Source organism: Argiope bruennichi, chromosome 6, assembly GCF_947563725.1.
Source record: "Argiope bruennichi chromosome 6, qqArgBrue1.1, whole genome shotgun sequence".
Classification (NCBI taxonomy): Eukaryota; Metazoa; Arthropoda; class Arachnida; order Araneae; family Araneidae; genus Argiope; species Argiope bruennichi.
The window spans coordinates 132,253,018-132,280,335 of NC_079156.1; the positions used below are offsets into that span (position 1 = coordinate 132,253,018).

Here is a 27,318-nt window from a genome sequence, read left to right on the forward strand (position 1 = left end):
GCTTTTATTAAAACATTGCTATTTTACTGTGATTTTTCTTCTTATTTATTTCGTCACTAATTCTTCTCTCTTTTGCTTCTAAACTTTTAAGCAAATTGTTCTGTGCAACCACCTTTTGCTTAATGAGAGCACAAGCTGCTTCATTTCTGAAAGAAATCAAAATACACATTTCAGGTCTTTAACTCATATTTGTTTAAATTTTTAATACAAAAGATTTTTTCCCATTAATATTTTTAGAATAGTGGCTTTATCAGATGCTAATAACTCAAATTGTACTGATTAACTTAAGTGAGAAAAACATTTCTTAAAATATAATCAACTAAAAGAAAAAGTCAAATTCAATAACTATATTGTACATAATATATAAAATTAAGAAACTTATTTTATTATGAAAAAAAGAATATGCATTTTTTATTATTATTATTTCCATCAAAATAACTATCTTGAACAACTGTAGGATTTTTTTTTTGCCATTATTTATTATAAAGATGTAAATGTAACTAAAATGTAATTAATAGAATAGAATAAAGAATAAAGAGAATGTAACTAAAGAATTATTTCCCTTTAAGCAAATAATCCATTCGAAGAAAGTCATATAGGACAAGGTCAGTGAGTAGGGTGTTTGTGAAAGTATTAGAATGTAATGCTTTGACAATTAATATGTTTCAAGAGATTGGTTAATTAAAAGCTTATTGTACTTATGTGCATGTGATAATGAATTAAGTTGATACATCACACATATCTGAAATTGACAAATCCTGTTCTGACTCGACAGTCATATGAACACTTTGCTTGTTCTATGAGAAATGGCAAAATGCATATACATTTGGAAAATATATAAAAAGACACATGATCTTTTGAATATATTATTATATTTAGTTACTTAGTAATACTATTCCAAAATTAATAAGAAATTAATGTATTTATTCTATCAATTTTAAGAAATAAAAGGAATATATAGATTACAATATTCTAAAAAGCTATTTAAAAAAACTTTAATTTTCCAATTTCTTTATAGATTTTTCTCCACAAGCTAAAGTTTCCCCCCCCCCTCTATTTCAACTTCATTACCATCACAATAATTTTAAAAGTTAGTAAATAACTGAGACATTTAAAATAAAAATTTGAAACCCAATGCCCATCTAGATACCTTTAATTTAAAGGTATCAAAGATATATTCATATATATATAAACACAAACAAAGATCACTGAGTAACATCATAAAAAAAATTATATACACTAGAACATGATTGCAAAAATATTCCAAAGGAATTCAAAGTAGCATGGATTACAACAATGTAATTTAGAAATACTGTGGAAAAATTATGAATTTTCAAATTGAGAAGACATTTTTTTTTTTACAATTTATTATTTCAATTTGAAGTATTGTATGAACGTATTTTAAGAGAGAAGAATAAAAACAATTTATGGATGGATCACAAATAAAAATTCAATGTTTTTTATTATCTTGAAAATAATTCATCACAAACATATCTTTATACTGTGGGCAAATACTTTACAAAGTTTTTAATACAAGGCTTTAAAAAAAAACACACACATATCAAAGCAATTAATAAACTGCAACATCAGATTAAGGGTACCCAACAAAAAAAAATCAGCATATGCACTTCCAGAAATAATATTAATACAACGACCAAAGGAGCAAAAATAATATAAATAATAAAATAACATTTGGAAATCTAATCTGAAAATGAACAATAAGCAGCCAGAATTCCTTACAAACATGTGTAAATAAAATAAGAATTTGATAAAAAATAAAATAACTAATTGATAACAAAATAATTATGTGACAAAATAAAAACCTCATGGTAAGGATTTAGACACTAAAATAATTTAATCCCATTTTAAGACATAAATTATAAGCAAAATTGATTGTGCGTTAATGTAAGGCAAATTATATTTTGCTGAATAATTCTAAGTTAATAATTATTTTGATTAGATAACGTCTAGATCTTAGATAAATACTTTTAAGGTGGATGTTTTTTTTTTTTTTTTTTTTTAACAGGATTTTACAAAAATATTAGTTTTTTAGGCTTGAACATGATGAACAGAAAAAGTCAACTCCATTATTTGGAGAGTTAAATCCTCCTAAGGTAAATTTTGACTACATTAAACAAAACATTTGTATTGGTTAGTATTTAAGTGCAAAGCACATTATGACTGTTAGTTAATATATCACTTCCACTAATCTTCCTATTTAGACAAGTAATGAAAACACAACAGACTAAACAAAATTCTAACTTTTATGATAGATTATTTTAGCAGTTGTTATAAGACATACCTTTCAGAATTCCTATTTACAGATTGTAACAATCGACCAATTTCTTTCTTGGTTTTCTTGATAGCTTCTCCCACAGAATACATCTAAAAATCATCAAAAGAAAACATTACATTACATCAATTATTAAATGTTAATAAATTATATATGCAATCATTTTTTTAAAAAAAGAAGTCATTTTATTGATGCGTTCTTATAGAATGTTAATAATAATAAATTCAATACAATACAATAATAATAATAATAAAGGCAATTATAGCTAGTATAGTATCATTGAAAAAATAAGTAAATGTCACCTAGCAAAGATTTAAAATTATAAAAATATTATACACCCAGGGAGATAAAAAAGTAAATCTGTGCAATTTTTTGCTGCATATATTATGGTTGGTTTTTGCTTAGCAATTGATCTTATTACAGATTTGATTGAGGAGTTTACAATTTACAAAAATAATTACATCCCTATACAGAATAAATTTTTGTAAGCAGGGAAGAATTTTGTGCTGACCTTGCATTTTTTGTGAATAAAGCTGTTTAAAAATTCTCTTCTCTACCTCTGAAAAATTAATTGAAGTATTGCTAATAATAGTTATTGAAATAATCAATTTTAATAATTTGTTGACTTTTTAGAGAAAAAAAATCTTATTTCTAATTGGGGGGGGGGGAGAGAGAGAGAGAGAGAAATAATTTCTGTATTATGAGGAAATTATGTATTAATTTAACATCCACTACATTATATCAACTTATGAAAGAATTCCATTAAAACTGTTGACTTATTTTTGTCTAAATATTATTTATAATTTCAAATTAGCATGTTCTTTAATCATATACCTACGTTAAAAGATAATAAATGATAATGAATATTGATAATAATGATGGTTCTTTGGGGTTGGAATCATTTTCATTTTCATCAATACATATTAAAAAAAAAATTGTCCACAAATTATAAATATGCATACTTAATAACTCAAACAATTCATATCTATCTATCTATCCTTATTCCACGTGAACCATTCAACATTATCTGCAACAGAAATTATTTTTGCTAGTTTCTTCATTTTTTTTTTTTTTTTTTTTTTTTTTTTTGCTTCACATTAGGAAGAAGCATTAATATATATATATATATTCCATTTGAAGGTACTGATTTGGTTTTGTATTAAATAAAATTAAGAAATTATATTAATTTTTCAATCAAATATGTGGAACTACTAGCTATTTTTATTTTTTTCATATCTTTCATATATAATAGACTTTATTAATATTTTTTATCTATATTAATCACATTTGAATACTGCAGAGTTCATCTTTTTTATAACTCAAGAACCAATATCATATGAATATAGTTGTCAATTCAAAATGTTCATAATTTGAAGCTCCTACCATTTTACGTAATAAAAAAGGGCTAGATATGAAATCAGTAATATCAAAATGGATGCAATAATAAATAAAATAACTAGAAATATGATGCAATCAGAATATACGTCATCTCACAATGGAACCTAAAATTATGATGTTGCCATCACAGCTTTCCAAAAATATAATATTAGCAATTACAAGGCCCGACTGTATTTGCACTCAGCACTTTCATTGCATGGCTACTTAATATTGCAAAATTTAAATAATCAGATATAAATATAAATTAATATCTAATGGTTTTAAAATAATTTCTGATCACTAGCTTACAACTTTAAAAATATATTACATACCTCAAAATTCAGATCTTTTGCTTGAGATTTAGTTGATGTATCAAAACTGTTTGAAGCTTCAGTTGATGTTCTCTTTCCTAAAATATCTCCATTTTTAACACAGAAACGATCTGAAAGATAAAAAAGAAGAAAAAAATCTTGATTCAAATCTATTTTTTAATTCAACCACAGAAACAGCTTTTGAAACATTCAGTAATGAGTAATGATGATCATCATCCTGTGGCTTTTAAAATAAAAATAACAAAAGAGTGAAAAAGATTTCAAAAGTCAATAAAACTTATCTTTTTAATTTTATCAAACTGTTCACTACAATTGTAAGCATAATTTAATATACTTTTCATGTACAAGATCATCAAAAAGAGAATGCAAGAATTATGCAAGTTTATTACATAAAATCATAAATGTATGGAAATATTTCTTTTGTTAAAATACAGCGAAAAAAGGTAACCCATAAACTGAAAATCTGCAACCTGTAGCTAGAAATAAGTTTTATAAGTTTTTTTTAAAAGGCAAGATTAAATGTTTCTTCATTTTGCCCTGTGAGTTCATGAAGTTTTACATGTGTTCTCCAACTCATGAATAGGGCAGGATATCCCAATTCCAGAAACCCTACTACATGAAACCCTAATTTTACTTCTCTGAACATTACACAATGAAGAAATTATTAATATCACCCACATAAAACATTGAATCATAGCTGCAAATGAAACAGTAACTCCAGAAATGCTTCACAAAACATAGGGAGAAAGGTGGGACATGTATATTGAGTATATATGTATATTGAGTGACTAATGATGAACAAATGAAAGCATACTGAACTACCAGAACTGGATAAAAATCTACAGGCTTTTCTTAACATTTTAGTACACATTTGATATGTATTTTGTCTATTGCACATTTATATATGTTTTGCATAATACAATTATATACTCCCAGCAGTCTTCTTAATCACTTTTTATATTCAAGAAATATTAAGCAATTTTATAGAATACCCTTTATTAAGAAAAAGAAAGAAGGAAAGAAAAGAACAAAAATTTCAAATATATGATTCATGCATTCATTTCATAATTTAAATCTGCAGTAAATTTAAGTTAAAATCATTGAACAGCCATTAGAGAAAATACTCCCAACTGTCAACTTTAATTTTCTTTAAAGAAAACACATTACAATTGAAAATAAAAGTTATAATTGCTTGCTGATTTATCCTTTTCAAACAAAGAATGGTACAATTTTTTGTAAAAGAAATGGATATTTTATTTTCTATCATTTATTAATTCCCTAATATTGTTACAATTCAGAAGTCAGAAGTAATCATATTATAAAGAGATATTGATATTTAAGTCTTAATTAACAGATCAGTATTATATTCGATTACATCAATGCCAAAAATATATTAAATTTATTCTTATTCATAGTATAGCAAAATTTATTATATCCAATCTTTCTGATGAAATTATTATTATTTATAAAGTTGTTACATATTCATTTTCTTGTATACAAAAAATGCTAACAAAAAAAACTAATAATGAATAAAACATAATAATAATAACACTATTAATCCACAATTGAAGGTCAAATAAAATTTCAAATTTTTAATTTATCATCTAACCATCACTAAAATAATATGAGATATTTGTTTTTTGATTACTTGTTTTGCTAAATAAGATGAAAATAAATGAGAAATGGTGGTTCTTTTAGCAGATATTTTGATTTCAATGAAATAGAAACTTAATAAAAAATGTCCAATCCTTTGAGACTTTGAAAAATCCAGTACTTTTCATTTAAACTTTCACATTCTTATAGATGTAATTTTTTTGTATATAATAAAAGTTTTTATTTTAATTAAAACACTGCCAGTAATTAAATTATAATTTATTTCACTATCTTGAGGCAGGAATAGATTTATAGAGATGGATGTATGGATAAAACTTTTGAATATGAGCAACAGCATCATGAATATGTATCTTTGAATTAATAAAAGCAATATCTAAAACTTATATTATACACAAAATGCGATACTACGAATTTTTTAAATAGGTGAGATTAAAATAAATTTAAGCAAAATTGAAATTTTGTGTTTCTTTTTTCATTTAATTAAGGCTCAACTAATTTGCAGTAGGAAGAGATATTAATTAAATGGAGCCAAATTAAAAGGAATATTTTCATATATAAAATAAATTAAAGGGTTATTTTTTCAAATAGCAAATTTGAGAAAAAAATTTAAAATTTAAAAATATCCTTGTCAGAAAGAGTTTAATAGCAAATGCATACCACTTTTCCCAGAAAGATTTTTGTTGAGAAAATCAAATACAGAACCATCAGAGTTTATTCGTGATTCTGCTAGCTTATTTCTTTGTTCTTCTTTCTTCTGTTCTGAACTAAACCTTTCTTCCACAGATTGCAAGTTGGCCATCTCACGCATCTCAGCACATTTATCTAAAGATTTGCCTGAAAAAAGCAACATTTAACATGGAATATACATTGTTATTTTTTAAAAAATATTTCTACAGATGATTTGATTTTTTAACTTATTTTTAAAATTGTTTATTTCTGAAAGGATTTAATGAACAGCAGATACTTTACTTATTTAATGATCATATATGTTATACAAAGGGAAAATATAAGCCTGACAATATTTTAATTTAGCATTTTAATGCAAAAAGTTATTTGCTATTTAGAAATTTAATTTGTCATGACAATGCAAAATTATATATTTATAGAAATTAATCAGATTATTTTTCAAGTCATTTATGATTATCATCATCGTTATTTTATACTATTTATATAGCTGTACAAAGTTATAACCAGTTGAAATTAAAAATAAATTGCTTGGCATAATATTTTTATTCTATTCAATTTTGAAACAAAAAAAATTGGAAAAAGAAGAAATTTTTAAACATGGAATGTCAGGAATGCTAAATAACTAGATATATTTTAAACTGGTTACATTATATTTTTTAACCTTCTGATAAATAAAAAGGAGAAAATTCATCATTTATTCAAATGGATACTATACTACTCGTCAAGTATGAAAAAAGACTTGAAATTACAGACAAATATTTTCTTTAAGACTATATAATAATTCATTTTGCTAATAAATGATAATATATATATTTTTTAAAAACTAATGAATGAATAATAAAATTTTTAGCGATCATCAAATTTTTGTAAATAATATTTTTATGGACAAACGGTTATATTTCTCTTTCAATACATTCTACAGTTAATAATTCAAAACATTTAACATTTTAAAGAATATAAAAATATAAATTCTTAAAAATACAGAAAATATTCATAGTGCTTTATAATTTATTGGTAGCAAAATAAAATTCAATTTTCAGTTTAATGTATTCAATTTTTCTTAATTAGCTGCATTTCAGTTTGACATCAAAATGAAAATATTAGCTGAAACATATTAAATATACATTTATCTTGATAAAACAGGCTTAAAAAGAAAATCTGAATTAAGTCAGTTCTTCAAGAGTTTATTTTTAGTGATTGAAATATTAAGTTTAATTTGATACAAAATATGAAAAGAAAAAAAAAAGACAAGCATAAAAAATAAAATTAATTTTTACTGAAAGTTATATACAAACATGATTATTTTTCATCAGAATAGCCATTAAGAATCAAACATTTTGGTGGACAATTTTTTTTTTATCTCATCTTCAAAGAACATTGTTGCCAGTGATGCAAAATGTACCTTTAAGGTTCCTTTAAAGTTCCTTATTGTCTCAAAATTCTTCTTTTAAGAAAAGAATATAGAGCAGGAATGTTTAAATATTCACCCTCTAAGTCATTAATTGGATATGCTGATCAGTCAGTTCATTGCCTGAGATTCCAGATTCCCTTTTTTTTTTTTTTTTTTTTTGGAATGAAATGATCATCTTCTTGTTGAAAAAGATTTTCCAATACATGCCTTGTGCCCTTGTTCCTCTTTACAGAGCATCTGATTTAGAATTGAATGATTTTCAGCTCTTTCCTGAAATGAAGAACTGGCTAGGATGCCAAAATAATAATTTCAAACTAATGAGAAGCTCAAAAAAAAAAAAAAGTTAAGGCCCATTTCATATTATTGGCAACAATATTTTTTGAAGAAGAATAGGAAAACTGATTCACTGAAATGATGTATGCCTGAATCATCACAGTGATTATGTGAAATATAATATAGTAACATAGTAACTATGGTTGTATATAACTTTAAGTTATAATTTCCTTTTATTCTCTATTCTGTCTTTTATATATGGTCGAATAGAGCTTTAAAAAATGGCCCTTATAAAACATATAATCTAAAAATAAAATTTCTTTCCCAAATAACTATATTCTAGTTGTTCTCAAACCGACTAGACAAGACAATAATTTATTTATTAACACATTATGCAACACATTAATCATTGGTAACTGACACTAAACTTTCCATTCAAGCTGTGCCATTCACTGATGACTGACATTAAATTTTCCATACAGACCCTTTCCGTCACCAGTGACTGACAGTATAAGATACAGTATTAAAAATAAAACATTCTATAAATAAATTAATAAATGCACCTAAATTTGTTCTTATCAAAATATTTTAAAGGGTTTCATTAGAAAACTGTAAACATCTCATGTTTAAGATTAATTTAAATACAAAGGACATCAGTATATATTGTGTTCCAAACAGGAAGGAAAGCTACAACAGTGTGGTACTTAATGTGTCAATCTCAAGAAATTTTTAACTATTACAGTTACCTTTAGGTAACACGATAGCCTCTACTGGATCAATTCTTCCATTGGAATCTTTACCAAGGCCCTGGCTGCAAACGATACCATTATAAGAAAGAATATTTTTAATGCAAGAAAACTTATAAATAATAATTTAGACAGAAAAGATATTCTTACCCCCACACATAGCCCATTTTCGCCATGAGTTTAGATCCGATACCCTAAAACAAGAAATATTTTTCAAATTGCATTAATATTCATAAGATACTTTAAATTACAATAACAAGGAAATGAATAAATAAATATAAATTAAATACAACAGACTTAAATATATATAATCTATCTAACAACAATTATTTTGCACAGTAAAAATCAATGATTGGAGGATTATTAATCACAAGGGCTCAAAAATTGTTATTACACTGACTGACAAATCTATACAAAAATGATTTAGTTTCAGAACACTGCAATTTATAGAAAACAACTCTTTAAAGATTATAATAAAATTTTTAATATCTATCATGCCAAAAAGCATATGCAACATGATTTTGTATGTGTGTGTGTGTGTGTGTACAAATGCAAATGTAAGTATTCTTTTAAAGTGCATCCATTTATGCATATTTTAGAATATTTTATCTTCACTATCTTTGCCCACTTATACATATATTTCCTTCCATATTTTATGTATTTACAAAATACAAATCCTTAAGTAACATTTTATTATTATTTTGTGAGAATAGGGGGAAGAAATGTTTTGCCATAGCATCATTTCTTCTAATTCTAAATATAGTAAAATTTCAGGCAAAAAAAAAAAAAAAAAAACATTATGGTGGGGGAGGCATATTTGCATATCTTACTTTTTTTAAGTGAAACATGCATCAATAAAAATTTTAATCAGTAATCTGCAGTCAATTTACTACTGCAACTGCATAGCAAACTATACATTTGAAACAATAACAATAATTGCAATTATATATTGAATTATTAATTGTCCTAATATAGTCACAATGAACTAAAGAGAAAACATGTATAATAGCAGAAAAAAATACCTGAATACTGAAATATTTGAAACTAATCTAAAAATATATGCATGCTATTTTAAGATAAAAATAAAAACAAAGGTTAATACATAGAATAACACACAAAAATTATACAAAAAACAAACTTTAGTATGTTGCTCCCAAGAACCAATAGTAGATGCAGCAGGAACTGCTTGATAGTTTATTTCATTAGAAGACTTGGATGGATCCAAAATTTCTTCAGCAAAAGTTGTATCCTCATATGAGTTATCATTACTACTGTCATCGCCGCCGTCATCATCATCATCAGATAACGTTAAATCACCTACAAAGCAATAAAGTAACAAAATCTACAATTTTCTGGTATTAAATGCGATTGTTCACCAAGCTTTTAAAACAAACTGAACAAAATAACTTTTCTGCTCATATTCAATCAACGTGTTAAACTGTCCACAATAATGAATACATTTTATAAGAAATTTTCTTAAAACATCATAGGTAAAAATATTTGTTTGATCATTAAGGTTTGATTATAAACTTAAGAATCAAATAAACTACTCCAAAAACTAATTTTGCAGACAAAAAAATTATTAAATAAAGTTACTTGTCACTTAAAGCAAAATTTCTAAAACAAAGCTATATATATATAATTAAAGCACATGACGTTATTTTTAGTCATTCAATTTTCATACAAAAGATTTAAATATGATTATTCAAAATAATATAAAATGGCAACTCTATTACTACTTTTCAACAAATCATATATTTGTGAAACTAAATTTTCAACCTTCTCTTACTTAAAGTCAAACATGACTTTTGCTTGAAATAAATTATAATGTATTGATGAAAGCAGTAAGAAAAAAAGATCAATACTAGTTACAAAGAAACAGGATCATTCATCATATTATTTATTATTGTAGTATTATTAGACTTATTATTAATAATAATAAATGATTATTATTATTTGTTAATAATAACTATTTATTACAATATTAGGCATATTTATTTTATTATAACATAAAAGCTTAATTTATAAATACAATTGGGTGGCATAAATTTAAAATATTTTATTCTTTGATTATAAGCAAGTAAAAATGTACCAACGTTAAGAAAAAGTTTTTATGATGTAACATGCACTTTTTCTCCTTTTTTATAAGGTATAAAATATTCAAAGTTTGAAAAGCCCTGGCTTTAAAAAGAAATTTGGCTTCAATAAGAAAACTCAACTGAAGAGAACTGGAAGCAAAAAATAAAAAGAAAAATTATAAAACTGTAAAATTTAATTCTTATTGAACAGATTAAATATTACAGCAATTTTGTTTTTAACTGACAATGTTTTTAATATATTTATCTAAAAAAAAACTGTATCAATAAACAAAAAACAGGATATATAACTGAATTAAAAAAAAATGAAATTATCAAAAGTACCTACCTAGAGGGAGAATTTCATGGGCTTCTAGAGTCTCAGTACTGCCTGAATTGACATACTTAACAAAATATCTTTGATCTTCTAAACAATTCTCCACAATGGCTGTATACCACAAACCATCTCTATATTTGGCTAAGCATTTTGAATCCCTTTGAACGTTGCTATAATAACAAAGAAAGAAAAAAAAAATAATTCAGAATCTACTTAACATTGTAAAATATACTATGTAATAGTTATATACCATCAGTATTTTCAAGTAAAAAAAAATCACATCCTAATCATGCACTTGATTAACAGTAGTAAAAACAAATGAGGAAATAGCTACAGATGTAAAATAGCTTTGAAATAATAAAATTCTAGAAATATATAAAAATAATTTTTTTTCCCCACTTGGAATCCAAAATCAACAATCCAAAACCAGGTAGTTAGTAATACAAAAATTAATCATAATAAGGGAAATAAATCTTAATATATTTTTTTCCTCTGAATGTTATTGATATATAATTATTATAAAACTCCGGAGACAATTTACTAAACAAATCAATAAAAAATATAAATAAATAAAAACACCAGAAATTGGAGAAAAATTGAAAATAAACTGAAACGGAAGCTAACTGATTTCTTTTGTTCTGTTTATAATATTAATAGCAGGTTTTGTTTTAGTTTAATAGATTAATTTGTTAGCATTCTGTTCCAAACCTACAAAAGGATTATTCAGAGGTTTACTACAGAAAAAGTTTAAAAATTCATCAAAAAAATTATTAATCTTCTTTTTAATGTAAATTTTATAGCCAGTTTGACATTCCTGCATTTGTTTCTAATTTTGAAACTAAATCATTTATCTTTTTATGTTGTTGATTATTTACTATTTTTGTAACAAATTTCCTTTTAGTTTTTTAAATGTATATCATATACATAATTAGCTACTTCCATAAAAATAGTTCTCAATTCATAATTATATACAAGGTGTATTACAATCATATTTGTGAGAACATTTGTGACCCAATGAGAATCTCATTGGGTCAGTGAAATTAGACCTAACGAGTTACTGAAGTTATACAAATTTTTTGAAGAAATATTTAATTCAAACAGAAACATAATTTTTTACTCCTGAGAATAGTCTCCAAAAATTTCAGTCAAATACAAAGGGGTTTTTTTCACACAATTTTTCTACCTTTCAAATTGTGTGTATGTGCCAAAAATTTAAATTCTACTCAAAATTCAGCAACAAAAGTTATTTAAACCTCAGTAATTTCTACTTTTAAAGCATTTAAGTATATAATATCACACTTTATGCCCCTTTATATATACTCACTTCACATATTTAAAAAAATAAAAATATTTGTAAGAAAACAGGTTAACTGACTATTTTTTTTTTAATGATTAATAAAATAAATGTTCTAAATGAAGGTGCATTTTTCTAATAAGAAAATGTCTACTTTTTTCTCAGTTTACTACAGAACACAAATCTTTTGAAAATTATATTATAATAATATTAGTACCCTTTAATTTACAAATTAATTTATATTCTTCTTCAAACTATAAAACATTTTCATAAATATTTAATTTGTTAATGTTTTTATATAATCTAGTTATATACTATAGGGGAGATTTTGACTTGGTGGCATTTTTGGTAACTTGATGACCACAATTGGTAACAAATGCTTGTCTGAAAAACAAAAAAAGTCAAAGCAGAGTATTTTAGATGCAAAGACCTTTACGGATACGGACCTTTTTAAAATCTTTCACCACACCAGACTATAACCGGAATGCAATTGTTCTACTGTTCAGCTTTAGAGTTAGTTGAGCTATTTACCCTTTTGTGACAGGCATGTCATATATGCATCACCTACGCACGTCTCTCGCAGCCGGGCGCACTACCGTGTATTTCTGAAAATTAAATTCATAACGGTGACGCATATGTGCATTTTAAACTGGAAAAAATTTTAATTGCCACTAGATGTCTCCCTGAGTCCATTGCTTTTGAAATAAACATAGTTTTAGTATCCTGACCTTCAGTTCATTCATATTCAACATGACTTTGGTATTTTACTCATCAGCTGTTGCAGGGAAAGGGGGGATAAGAGTAGTGTAATTAAACTGAGATGGGTTGTGTATCTTTCCACTCGATAAAATCATTTGCATTTTTGATCTCCCTCCGAATTCTTTTTTCTTTTTTGTTGTTGTTATTATTACTGTATAACTATAGTCTTTTAGGGTTTTACAACAGTTCTGTTTGTTCTGCATAGCTAAATTTTATATTTCATGCACTTCTCTTTTCATTATGGAAAGCCTTGGTTTGGGTTCATCATAGCAAGAAAATTCAATTTGTCAGAGGAAGAATGTGCTTGCATTATGAATGAACTAATACTCTAAAAAGGTAGCAAAAATGACAATGTTTGAATTCAAACTTTATTTTTTGTGATTTTTTTTTTTTTTTTTTTTAAATTAGGCTTTGCGAAACAAAACCCAAATCCTGTGGGATGATTCCTTTCACATACACTCCAACCTGTGTGTGCATTTAGGATATCTGCCTCCTGGCCTAAAAGTATTAAACATGCAAAACCTTGCAATCTCTACTATTCATGAAATCATTTAGTTATACTTTGAAGTCTATTGTAATTGAGTTTGAGTTATAAAAACATTGATTTTAATCCAGGGAACTTACATAATTATGCCTCCTTTCACAAGTTAAAGACAATATGTGATATTGCAATACTTTATAGCTCAGTTTATGAGTTGGAAATGTTAAAGTTACACTATTTCTGTTTTAAAACAACAATAGATTATAAGTGTTATATACCAGGAACAGGAAGTTATGGATCATGCTTCTAGTTTACAACCAAATAGGAAAACATAAGTCAAGAAATGTCTTCCTGTGCCTTTTTACTTTCAGATTTCATAATATTTCCAGGGAACTAATAGTTCAAAATATTTACTAAAAGAAATATCTTCAAAATCTTCTAAATAACTAATGTAATTAAATTTCATTACAATAATTGTTAATAAATGTTTCATTTTCTAATTTTTTATCCTATTTCAAAATTGCTGAAAAATTCTGCTAACAGAAACAAGGCATATGGAGACATCTTTTTTTAACCAAAAACTTTTAAAAATTACTTTATTTAGGTATTTTTAATAACATTTCTATTGATTTTTCATATTTTAGAATATTTCTATAATCAATATTACCACATTATCCAAATTATTGATATCCAAATACTAATGTGTATATTCTCATATGAAAAATTGAAGAAAAATGTAATAAGGAAAAAGAATAATCACCTGTAGTCAGGTAAAATATATTCCTCAAGGTCAGAGAATTTAACACCATAACCATGAGAATATCTAAATAAAACCATATAAAATATTAATTCAAATACATTCAATAAAAATATTAGTAAATAATTCATTTTTATGTTACAAGTACTCAAGTTAACATTAACAAAGAATTTAAACTGGTTATTATTAGCCTCAGATGTATTATGGAAATTTGAAGAATGGGATCCTTACCTCCTTTTATTATAACTTTAAAATACATGGTAAAAAAAAATACTTCAGAGAACCAAAATTAATGGCAGCTACTGCTTTCAGGAAAAAATAAAACAATAAAATTTATACTTTTCTTTGTGTACTAAACAGCATTAACTTGATGTCACAAATTTTCAAAAATTTAAACTGTCTAAGTGTGTAATTGATATTAATGACATTGCTTAAAATTAGATTGTTGCACTACTATTAGTGACAAATTAATACTCTAGAATAATTCAAGTAAGTATATATTAATGCGTCATGCAAAATTCTATAGGGAAAAAGACTCTTTCTAGTTTTAAAATATTTATTCATATAATTGTGTTTTCTTGCACAATTAGAAATTGGTGACCTCTATATAATGAAATCCATCAAGGAAAAAAAAAATGACAAATACATACAATTCAAAGCAATTCTCTATGAAACATAAACAAATAATTTTTTTAAAAAAATTATTAAAAATAAAACCGCTCTAATACTGTATACATATTTTTTTTTTTTTTTTTGAAGAAGAAGAAGAAATAAAGAATATGATAAATTAACATTTATTTTAGACAAAATCAATTTTAAATTGATCACAAAGTAAATTTATTGACTAGTAAAACTGCATTATAATCAGAAATTTGATAACAATAATAACAGTTACACTAACCTACATTTGTTATCTGAAAATTTACAATGTCCATCCAAGAAAAAAGGGCATGGTTTCATTTGATCACAAAGAGGATTGCAAAACATGACTTTTACCTGAGAATAAAATTGTATTACAAACATTTCATAAAACATTCCTAAGGAAAAATACTACAAGTAATGAAGCAAAATTTTAATTCAAATTACAATAGTGTATTTATACATTATTTAATATTACAATACCTAATCTGATTACCTTATATTTGGCTTAAAGTACGGAGCTAGACATATTAAAAATATATATTGAAATGTCACCCTCCCTTTCCTTCAGTTATTAAATAGATTACATCTAAAGGGATTATTGATTGAAATATTGTATTTTCTTTTTTTGCATGACAGTTTTTTTTTTTTTTTTTGTAATGCTTTTTATCTTTAATGTATGCAAATAATAAATAAAGAAATTCATTCATTTTTTTAAAAGAAGTCATTGAGAACAGGACATATTTAGAACTTTTAATTGCTATGAAAAATACAATATCATTAAAATGAAACTAAATCAGAGAGAAAAACCACTCTTCCCAAAAAACTTATAATTTTTTTTCTTTAAATCGATTATTCCTTGACACCATAAAAATATAATTTTAATACCTATAGTAAAGATATGAAAAATTTTATTTTGTTTATCCCTTAAATTTGCATACTTATCCCTCATAAACTGAATTCATTAGAAAACAAAATTGTAAATTTCTCAATATAAAAAATATTCAATGGTTGAGGACCAGATAACAGACAGCTACTTAAGCTACAACACATAACAAAAGATAAAAAAGACTTTTTTTTTTACCATAACATCTTGTAAATTATGTACTGTCTGATCCTCCAAATCTGTGGAGAATATGATAGCATTATGAAATCCTCTTTCTCCCCACTCCTGGGCAAATGGAGCTCTGCATTTATTGCCTTCCATAGAAGATAAAACAGAATAAAATTCTTCGTGAATGGCCTCCTCATCTGTTCCAGTATCATCATTCACGGTAGGTTTGTCTCCTTCTAATTCTTTAATTTCTTGCTGTAAAAAGAGATTACAACAATTAATATGTATATACATAATTTATGAGGATTTTTATTAAACTCAACTCACTTCATTGTTTTGCTTATTCTACCTTTATTTTAATTTTTAAAATGAATTGGCAAATTTTATATGGAAACTTCATTTTAAAAGAAATTAAAGAATAAGAATTAATAACAAATTTGAAAAAATACCTTATTTTTAATTATTATTGATTTGAATGCAGTAAAAGATAACGAAAACTGACAGTACAGTCATTACTGAACAGGTATATCATGAATATTAGTTAAATATTCTTCATCAATTTAAAGGCATTGAACAGAATTTAGTTTTAACACATTCTTCATAATAAAAAACATCCCAATGTATTACTTTAAATATATAATTCTAATGTATTTAAAGTAAATGAGCAGAATTTAGTTTAACACAGTCTTCACAGTGCAATTTTGAGGATTTGCTAAATGCAAATATATAAGTGTAACAAAGTAAGTAATAACAAATAGTAACTGTGATTACTCTAGAAAATTTTCAGACCAAAAAAAGAAATAAAGTAAGTACATTCTGCATATATCTATTAACATGTCCAGCTTATTTAAACTGATAAATAAGTCAAATTCTAAAGCACAATGAACACTGGCAAAGAAGAAACATCTTGTCCATAGTGAGAAATGGTTATCAAATCCTTATCATTACAGATGGTTATCAAAATAATGGAAACACCACAAAAGAATACAAAAATCTTTATTAGTAGGACATAAGGCCACATTTGGCATGCAATACAACTTGGATTTCCGTGGAAATCAAATCATACAAATAGGAATAGTTTGTAGAGGAATATTGTATAATTCTTCTTGTAGATATTGTGAAAGTTCCAGGAGATATCTGTGGAAGACACCGATTCTGGATTGAACACTCTAAAACAGAACTTATCAGTTTGATTATATTGATGTCGGGGGACAGTCCAAGCCAAAGTAGATGTTTCACTTCATTCCCATGTTCATCAAATCAAGCATGCATGAATAGGAACATTATCATCCTGGAAAATTCCATCTCCGGCAGGAAACAAAGTGTGTATTATAGGTTGGATCTGATCAGCTGAAACTGCTCCCCGCAACCTTTCATTTTAGGTTTACAACTGGAATGACGAAAACCCATAACATAGTTGTCCATACAATGGGAGATACAACTCCTTGCCTGATAGTTGGAAAGAGACAATTATAATCATATACTTGTGCAGGTATCTTCCAAACATGTACTCATCCAGTTGTGAGGAAATGTATGAAACATGATTCATATGACCATACAATTGTCTTCAACTTAATGATCAAGCAGGCGTTGTAATTATGGCACCAATGTAGACAACGTTTGGCATTAACATCTGTGACAAGTGACTTAGGAATTGCTGATCAGTGATAAATGATCTGTTTATGAAAGTGCTTCCTAAATGTAACATGACATGAGAAATATCCGGATGCTCATTGAGTTCTGTGGACATTTTGGCAGCCATTCTTTCCTTTTTAGACATTACAATTCACTTCAATACTTGCTGGTCTTTTCCACTCAGCTTATCCTTCCATCCAAAATTTTGCTTTGTCGAACTTGTCTTGGTATGCTGTGTGTATGCTCTCATAACTTTAAACTCGGTACTTTTAAAAACGGCTAAGAGAACAGTGTCAATTCTATTTGTCCATTCACTTATGGAATGAATGAAAGGGAGTGTTATCCTAAATCTTTTTCTTTCATATTTTAAAATATTATCCTATAAACATATATAGAAATAAAGTAAATTTACAGTAAATTTTACAAAAAAAGTTTTTGAAAATGTTTAAATAGTTTATATTTTTGAGGAAATATCAAAAATTTAATAAAAAACATTCTAAACCTTTAAAGGGCTGATAAATAATCCTCCATAATACATCAAATAAAGAAGAAAAAAGAATACAAAGCACAATATGCAAAATAATCACTTAAAAATTATAACTATTCTTACTTGAAATTTTAGAAATTCATCAGCAATGTTGTCAGTTTTTGAATCATCAATATTTGTTTCTAAATCATCTGGTTTACCTAATTTAACATATTACAAAATGCATATTATGAAATGTAATCATACTATGAAAAACAATATTATTGTTAATAAATTTAGTAAATAAAATTCCACAGAATTTTAATTAAAAGGCATGTAGCAAATCATTTTAATGTTGCATTGTCCAATGTTTCAATTACATTAAATTACTTTTCATTATTATGACTATCACTAACTTGATTTGCAGGCTAACCAGATTTAGGCTGCATTATAATTTATTATAAATTCACAGAGCAGTGCTTGGAGATTTTATTCCATTTTATTAAAAATATTTCCTTGTTTATTCAATATTTTCATGTTTTTCCCTCTCAACCATTTGGGGACTTACACCCTATAAGCAACAAGTCAGTAACAATTAAAAATAAGTAAAGAAAGACAATTTGCTTTATATCAGTTTCTTTTCTTTCTAAATTTGTTCCTGCTGCAATAAAGATGCATCTTTTCCTTTAACAATGGTCATAAGTACAAATCAGAATTTAAATCCTGAATCATTAAACTAACTTTGTCAAATCTTGCATCTTGACAGGAATTAAAATAGAATAATAAGCAAATATAATCTTAATTAGAAATAAAAACAAGTCATTGTATTATCATTCCAGAATCCATGTTTTTTCAATTATAAAAGAACAATTTACATTACACATTGCTAAGATTTTTTTAAATAAAAATTTAGATGAAAAAATATTTTTTTAAATAAACAATGTTTTATAATAACTGCTACATTATATTTGTTGCACAGACAAAAAAATTAATGATGAAATTATTATCTTACTTTCATAAAATAGTGCACATTTTAAATATAATTTGACAAACTATTATCTTCTTTAGTTCATAAAAATAAACATAAAAAGGAAAAATGAATTGTTTTTTTTTTAATTATAAAAAAAGATTCCTTTATTGACAACTAAAATTAATAAAAAGCAGATTTCACAACAGAAATTTTCCATGAAATCAGTTGCTGTCAAGCCGAATGAAATTTATATTTTATTTTAAATTAAACAGACAAAGTTTAAATTATTTAAAAATATAAAGAAATTTCAATAAATATGGAGCCCATTAAATTTATGACTACTGTTTTGAAATCTATTATCCTTACACACAATTGGTTCTGTTAAGTTTATTTTTAAATTAAGAGAAATAATTCTTATATATTAGAGCAGCCCTTAGATATAGGTTATTTTTTGAAATATAAATTTTACTGGTCCCAGTACCTAATCCTGTTCTATTTAACAAAAAAAAAAAAAAAAAACAGGCAAAACAAAAATTTTCATAAATTGGGGCAACTACTAGATGGCACTCATATGCCTTGAATTTGAACCAATTCTTAAAATATGAAAAACTTAAAAATACAATGGCTTTTTTTAAATAACGCAACAATTTCTATAAGATAAATATATTTTTATTTAGAACAATAATTAATTATAAAATCAAAACATAATAAGAATGAATAAACATTCAACATTATTTTTCCCTAGGAGAGGAGGATTTAGTAGCAAAGGAATATTCTTGATGGTCTTTAGTATGGTCAAAGTGATATTCTTTATGGCCTCTTTGCACAAAAAGAGACACCATGGGAAAAGGAATTTAAGGTCATATCAATTAAAATTTTTAAAGAATACTTTTAGCAGGAATGAAAATCACCAATAATACAAATCTGCCAAAAAAAAAATTAATTTTATATCAAAATTGACTTTTTGGGTGAAAATTCAAAAACTTCATGGCTCCCATGGATTAGCTTGTGGTTACCCAAATGAGTTAAAATGTTTCACATGTTGGTTTTCTGTTGATTGAAACAAGATAGGAGGATTGGAGCTATACCTTTTAGAAAATTGAAAAATAATGGCACAATATTTTTTTCATGTTTGTACTTGCTGTTAACAACAATTATTATCTCAAAAATCCCTATGCATTGAAACAGCTAAATATGAAATATCCAAGCAGTCAATTTTAAAATTAATAATTGGATTATTCGTGTTATCGTTTACAGGGAAATAAATATATAAAGTATATAGATAAATATACTATTACAAATCTTGACAGAAACTAAATATGCAGGCTTACAGCTAAGTGATTACTGATTTAAAAACTGATGAAAATATCAAGTTTCATTTAAAAGTGAATTGTCTATTGCTTCATCTTTCAATCTTTATGAAAATAAATGGTAATTAAGATTATAAAATGTGTAACAAACATTATTTTTTTCAATTCATATCACATATTTTAAACATATTCAGGATGAAAATTTTGAAAAGTAAAAAGTCATAAAGTCACCTTGCAAAAGAGATATAACTTCTGTTAATTTTGCCTTTAAATCTAAAAGGTCAGCTTGATTATCTGCACTTGCATTTTTAAGAGCTTGTTCCACAGATGAGAGCTAAAAAAAAAACATATATATATATATATATATATATATATATATATATATATATATCAATAATTATTTGTGAAAAAATTAAACAATGCATGTTAAACATCCGTTTTTCCATAAATATGCAAATTGCACTGAGGAGACAATTTTAGCTGAAATAACAAATATAACAGAAATTTCTCATTCAAAATACAGAAAGTTGCACAAGATTAAATGAAAATCTGTAAAATAATATATTCTATAACTCTCTAACTGCATAATACATTCAATAACTCTCTAACTGCACAATTATTTTGCTTTAAAAGATTTAAGGGACAAAATTTAGCTTTGAAAATGAATAAATTAAAAAAATTTCAATTTAATAAAAAATTTTAAGAAAATTTTATCCCTAGAAATTTAAGAAAATATGCAGATGAATATGAATTATCTACTTATAAACAAATATTAACATTTGTAAAAGTCAGTTCAGAAGCTAAGATAGTTAAACCATGAATTATGCTATGAATAACTTTTAACATTGAAGTCTGTACTGTAAAAATGAAATATTTAACTATAAAATATCTAGTCTAAATATCATATTATCATTTTAAAAGATTCTTTATTACTGTATAGTAAAACCATAAAAAAAACTGCAACTTTAATTAATTTATTCTTGAATATTATTTCTTAAAATTTACAGATCTATACAGTCTGAATGTTTATAATAAACCAATATAAGAGTTAACCGATTAAATATAAGGTTCAATAAATAAAATAACTACTACCTAACTGAAATCAAACATTTCCACTCAATGATCGGTTCAATTGGTGACCCAGTCCATTCCATGTAAAAATGCCCCACACCAACATGGAGCCATCAACAACTTGTACAGAAACTTGTTGAAAACTTGGGTCCATGACTTAGTGGGGTCTGCTACCATTAACTATTATTAACTGAAATCGTAATTCATCTAACCAATCCATTGTTTTCCGTCAGCTAGGGTCCAATTAATATAGTCATGTGTTCAGGACAGATGCAGGCAATGCCTAACAGATAACTCTACTATATGTCACAAAATGATTCTTAGTGGTTATTTCATGCAGAGTTGCTTGTCTGTTAACACTGACAATTCTATGGACAATGCAAGTCATTAAATACAAGCAGTCGACCACTGTATTGTCCATGATGGAAGGCTATGCTTGAAATTAGATTTTCTTGGCCTACTCTTGACACTGTGGCTCTCAGAATGTTGAATTCCCAAATGATTTCCAAAATGGAATGTCCCATGCATGTAACTCCAAATGCCATTCTGCGATCAAAGTCATTAATACCTGTTGTGTGGCACAATTATGTCAGCTCATGTAACAAGTGAAAGCCCTGATAATATACTACCTATTTATATATTTTGTACATGATACTATAGCTATCTATATATTTGCATATTTCTATCCCATGACTTTTGTCCCCTCAACTCAATGAAATGTAGCCAGTGTCGGCCTTCTCTATAAAGGGGCCTGGGTACAAAAGAACTATTTAGGGCCTAAATTTTTTGTAAAGTAAAAAAAAAAACTACAAACATGAACATATATTACTATTGCAAATTTATTTAATGCATAATTTTATTTTTGCTATTAATAATTTCGAAAAAATTATTTTTTTTAGATTATAATTTATTTTTTTTCAATTTCCTTTTCAACGCTTAATATAGCAAGTACATTTAAGACTTCTGTACTCAAAGCTTGATCGAAGACAATTCTTTATTAATTTTTAATTTTCTGAAAGGATACTTAGTACTCTCTCTAATAACTGAAATAATTAATTTACAAAAATATGAATTAATTTGAAATACGCTTATATCTATCTTTTATTTGAGCAATAACGATATCAATTACACTGTTAAAAAATAGCATCTAAATTCCTCAATTGGATTTAATTTGCTATTTCTTGATATAATCTTTTTCAGAAAAATGTTTTGAAATATTCAAATGACACACTATCACTTTCGCTTCTTCTAAAAATGTATTAAATTTTGGATTTCAGTTTTAACTTTATTGACTAAAATTAAATCAACCAAGAACAATTGCTTTTGATTGAAATAATTTATCGATATTAATAAATTTGGACAATACTGGAATCCATACCATTAAACAGAAAATCGATGGTACTTCTGATTTGAATCTCACAGACTTTCAGCTTAGTATTTGCATCAATTAAGTTTTTTAGGACATTGCAAATTTGTTCAAACTGTGTATACACTGTTTTTATTGAATCTGTTTTGACTTCCCAATGAGTGTCGTATAACTATTTAGAGTAATATTTTTGTAGAATTTCCCCACTTTTTATAGTTACAGAAAATAAGCAATATAAATGTTACAATATCCATAAAAACTGTAATATGCTTATTTGGAAGAGGCATTACAAATTAATAAATTAAAAGAATGTAATTGGGAAGGCATATAAATTGCACTAGGGCTCAGAGCAATTATTCTAGATTGTATTCCTTATATTTTTCTTTCATGTTGTTACCATTGTCATATGCCTGGTCTCTACAATTCATATTTAAATCAAACTTACTTAAACTTTTCAATAGATTTTTTTAATCCTTCTCCAGTCATATCAGTTATTTCTATAAACCCTGTAAATGACTCATTTATAGTTAACCTTTTTCTTTAAAATTTGTATACCTAATTGAAATTTGACTGAATTTGAAAATCTGAAAATTGACTGAAATTTGTTCCTTATGGGAAATATCAAGAGTACATTTAGATACTATAGTGCAAAGATGTTTTACACTGTCTTTAATTTTATCAATTCATTTTCTAAAGCAGAAATAATTTGTTCTTGTGGTCTATGTGTTAAATGATGCTCAATTTTACTTTTTGAATTTTTTATCCTATTTATATGATCAATTTGCACAGAATCGTATTTACTTAACAATTCGATTAAATAAATAAAAATTTCCCATTATTAGGGATTCATATTATTTCTTCGGTTCCTCGAAGTAGAAAATTATTACATGCTAAAATTAGAATCAATCACATTCTTTGAAATAGTTAAGTCTTACCATTTGTTTATTTATAATAACTTGATTTGTTTTATCAATAGTCGAACATAAATTTAGTCGCCTTAGTAATTCTATCTAAACAATAAATGAATTAAAGTGGCCAATACAACACTCATGATCTTGAATTATATTTGACAGCTATCTCCAGTTATTATAATCTATAATAAATCGTGTAGATTGTTCATTTCCACATTTTTTCGAAAACAGTAAACAATAAAATGAAAATACCAAGCCTTGCCTTTTTGAATACATTAACCAGCTTCGAAGCTAAGTTACACCATTTGGCATTTTTTAAAAATAATATGTAGTAGAAAATTATCTATCTTTAGGATTCTTTGCAAAACATCCTTTATGTTATACAGGTCCGGTTTTAACACAACATTCTAAACTTATTCGTTTCAATAGTATTTAGCCATAAATATAGATCACTTACATTCACTTGATGAAATATGTTATCGTCAATTTCATTATTATTTTCCGATTCAATCATATTCGTTTAAATATACTATTCTTCAATGAATTTTAGTTTCTGCATTTCCTTTACAAGATTGTATAGTTTGTGTGGATCTTTTTTCTCCAGTTGAATAGTAACTTCAGAAGTCAAAGCAATTTCAATGTTAGGAAAACTTTGTAGACAAGAAAATAGATCTACTGGTGATTTCTTCAAGTTTAGCATTTTTCTCCCCTCTTTTCTGCTAATTTTCTTTTTTGACAATCAGTAGTGAATGATCTTGCCATGGACATGATTAGATGTAGCAATATTAAACATTTTATAGTATGAATTTTCGAACACTATATGCAGTCTTACTTAATAGCTGAGGTAAATTATTGTCTTAGGTTTGTAATATGTTGTATACTTGCATTAGACAATAATATATCTGTATAATTAAAAACCCAACAATTTTTTAAGTTAAATTTCTTCTTCTCTTCTTTCCATTCCACAATTACAGTTCAGAATATTATTTTAGTTCTGGATCATTTTGGCGCAGTCAATGATCAATATCCAGAGCCCTGGTCCATAGCCTCCACTGCAGTCCCCCAGAAGGCCGGACTTGAATCTAGACATCATAACTAATAATGTACTCCTACAATTATATATATATATATATATATATAATTTGATAATTGTGTATTAAATAATCTATCCTGCATAACTGGTAAACACACATACATTCATCTTTATTATTAGCAGCGATAATATAGGCATCATAACTAATTTGTGTGCTTGTACAATTAAATATATAACACTAGCAAAATGGCATTTCCTGTACATGTATAATTATAATTGCATTTTGATCAATTGTTCAAAATAAAAGTATTCTTTATATTTTATTGTTTCATAAATTAACTCTGTAGTATTAGCAATAATCCCATATTCGTCAAAAAATAAGATAAAAATTTGATATATAAATTTTTTTAATAGCTTCAATTTATAAACCAGAAATCATTACAATAATTTTCAGTATTCCTTCTTTCTTGAGGTATTTTCTGCTAACTCTAATACACAACATTATACACAGCTCACAAAATATTCAGGCCAGAGCCAGAAGATTTTTATTCAAAGAAAAAAAGAGTATCTGTATTTGTTGAAAGGTAATATTGAAATAAAGACCTATTCGTTGAAAGGCAATAAGGCCATAATGGAAATATGCAATTAGATGATATGCAAAAACTGCAAGCAAATATTTTACATCCTTACTCATCTTCTTCCCCCCTCCCAACTTACTTCTGCTTCTGTAAAATATACAATCATAGCAACAAGTGCTCCTACTTATCAGCATTAAAAAAGTAGATACAAAAACTATCAAAATAATATGAAAAATGAGATTTTTTCTATATGACCAGGTCCCACAATTGTAGATATACATAGTAGCATTGGTAAAAATAATAATTTAAAATGAAAAATAAAAATGTATGTACTATTCACATATTTTCAGGAAAAGTAAAAAATATCAAACTTATAAATAAGAAAATCAAAATATTACATTCAATTAAGTTGCCATAATTTTAGAGTTAAAAGAAAATCAAAAAATTTTAAGGTATAATTTGAGAGTTTGAACTTCTTTAATTTTAAAATTAGCTCTCATAGAAATGCATGAAACTTTATCTTATATATATTTCATCTATATCTAAAGAAGGTATAAAAGGTATTTTAAAATGCACATTTTCATGCAACTATTACTAAATATATTTTTTGTTTATGCAAAAAAAAATTAATAAATGCCATGTTATTTCCAAACTTTAAAACTATAATACATTAGTTAAGTTATGCAATATGCAGCTTCAAATAAGCTAGCTTTATTAAAAGAGAAAATTCACAACTCAAATCAAAATTCTGATAGTCACCACTATGTATAAAAAATATTTTTAGTAATGTTATCAAATGTCAAAAAATCGAAGATACTTAATCTGTTAAAAAATAATTATCATGATAAATTTTATTTTTACAAAATGTGATGATCATGGATTAAAAACAAATATATATTCTTAACTGAAACAAATCAAATTCCCAACTCTCATGTGAGAAAGAAAAGATGTACAAATATTAATTTAAATTAGTTTCTGTAAAGGATATATATAAATAGTATTCTCAGTACATAAAAATATCAGTACATAACAATAAATGGATAATGATATTAAATGATTAAATAACAGAAAATTAAACTTGATTAAATTACAGAAAAAAATCTTTAAAAAAATTGATAATTATTTTCAAAAAAACTGATACATGAATGGTAAAATGTTTAGCTTCAATTACACAGTAGCAAATCAAGATTACTCATCCAATAGACCTTACAATTTATCCAAGTAAAACAAGATGAAAACATTGTATGATATCATACAAAGATATTGTAATTCAGTAATCTAGTTACATTTAGCGGCAAGCATCACAATTATCATAAAATAAATATTGCAATCCTTTGAATAAACTAAAATAAAATACCGCTTTTTTCGGGCTAAGATGTTGTAGTAGTGGGATCCTTACATTGGTTTTCAACACTACAGCGATTATTCAATTCATAAATACAGTCCAAACCATCAAATTATTTTCAATATATTATACACTAATTAACAAAAATATTAAAACAATTATTAGAAAAATAAAAGTACCTGAAGTTTATATTCGGTTAAGGGGTCGTCAGAAGATCCGTCCATCATAAAGTAAAAAAATGAATATCCCAGTAGACTAAATTTTATTATTTAATTTTAAAATAGAAATGAATATCAAATCTGCACTCTTTGCAGAAAAATATTCAACAGTTAAAACAAAAAGAACGAAAGAATACGCTGTCCATTTAAATATTATCGATCAAGAAGAAAGTCCGGCTGGATATTTGTTTTGACTGCAAACCTTTTATTGTACGGGATTGTCACATATTTTCTGTATTTATTTTTGCGCACATTCAGTTATTCCTGACAAAACTAACCAAGAAAT

The 27,318-nt window shown here is 25.8% G+C and overlaps 1 protein-coding gene across 1 annotated transcript; it reads right to left on the reverse strand.

The window, feature by feature from the left end:
* Positions 1-3: 3 nt before the first annotated feature.
* On the reverse strand, positions 4-27,318 carry LOC129972685 (zinc finger CCCH-type with G patch domain-containing protein-like). The gene is made up of 14 exons (XM_056086906.1): positions 26,994-27,318; positions 20,742-20,844; positions 18,375-18,451; positions 16,160-16,384; positions 15,338-15,432; positions 14,440-14,502; positions 11,158-11,315; positions 9,872-10,050; positions 8,884-8,927; positions 8,734-8,798; positions 6,274-6,450; positions 4,003-4,112; positions 2,303-2,385; positions 4-146 (listed from the first exon to the last, which is right to left on the reverse strand). The coding sequence occupies exons 1-14, from the start codon at positions 27,039-27,041 to the stop codon at positions 8-10; spliced, it is 1,566 nt and encodes a 521-aa protein (XP_055942881.1). The 5' UTR covers positions 27,042-27,318; the 3' UTR covers positions 4-7.

Excerpts from the sequence above, each read along its gene's own strand:
- LOC129972685 (XM_056086906.1), bottom strand. The coding sequence starts at position 27,041 with ATGATGGACGGATCTTCTGACGACCCCTTAACCGAATATAAACTTCAG. Across the intron at positions 14,503-15,337 it reads TTTTCAGATAACAAATGTAG|ATATTCTCATGGTTATGGTG; the intron begins GTTAGTGTAACT and ends GGTTTTATTTAG. Across the intron at positions 2,386-4,002 it reads CAAAAGATCTGAATTTTGAG|ATGTATTCTGTGGGAGAAGC; the intron begins GTATGTAATATA and ends GATGATTTTTAG.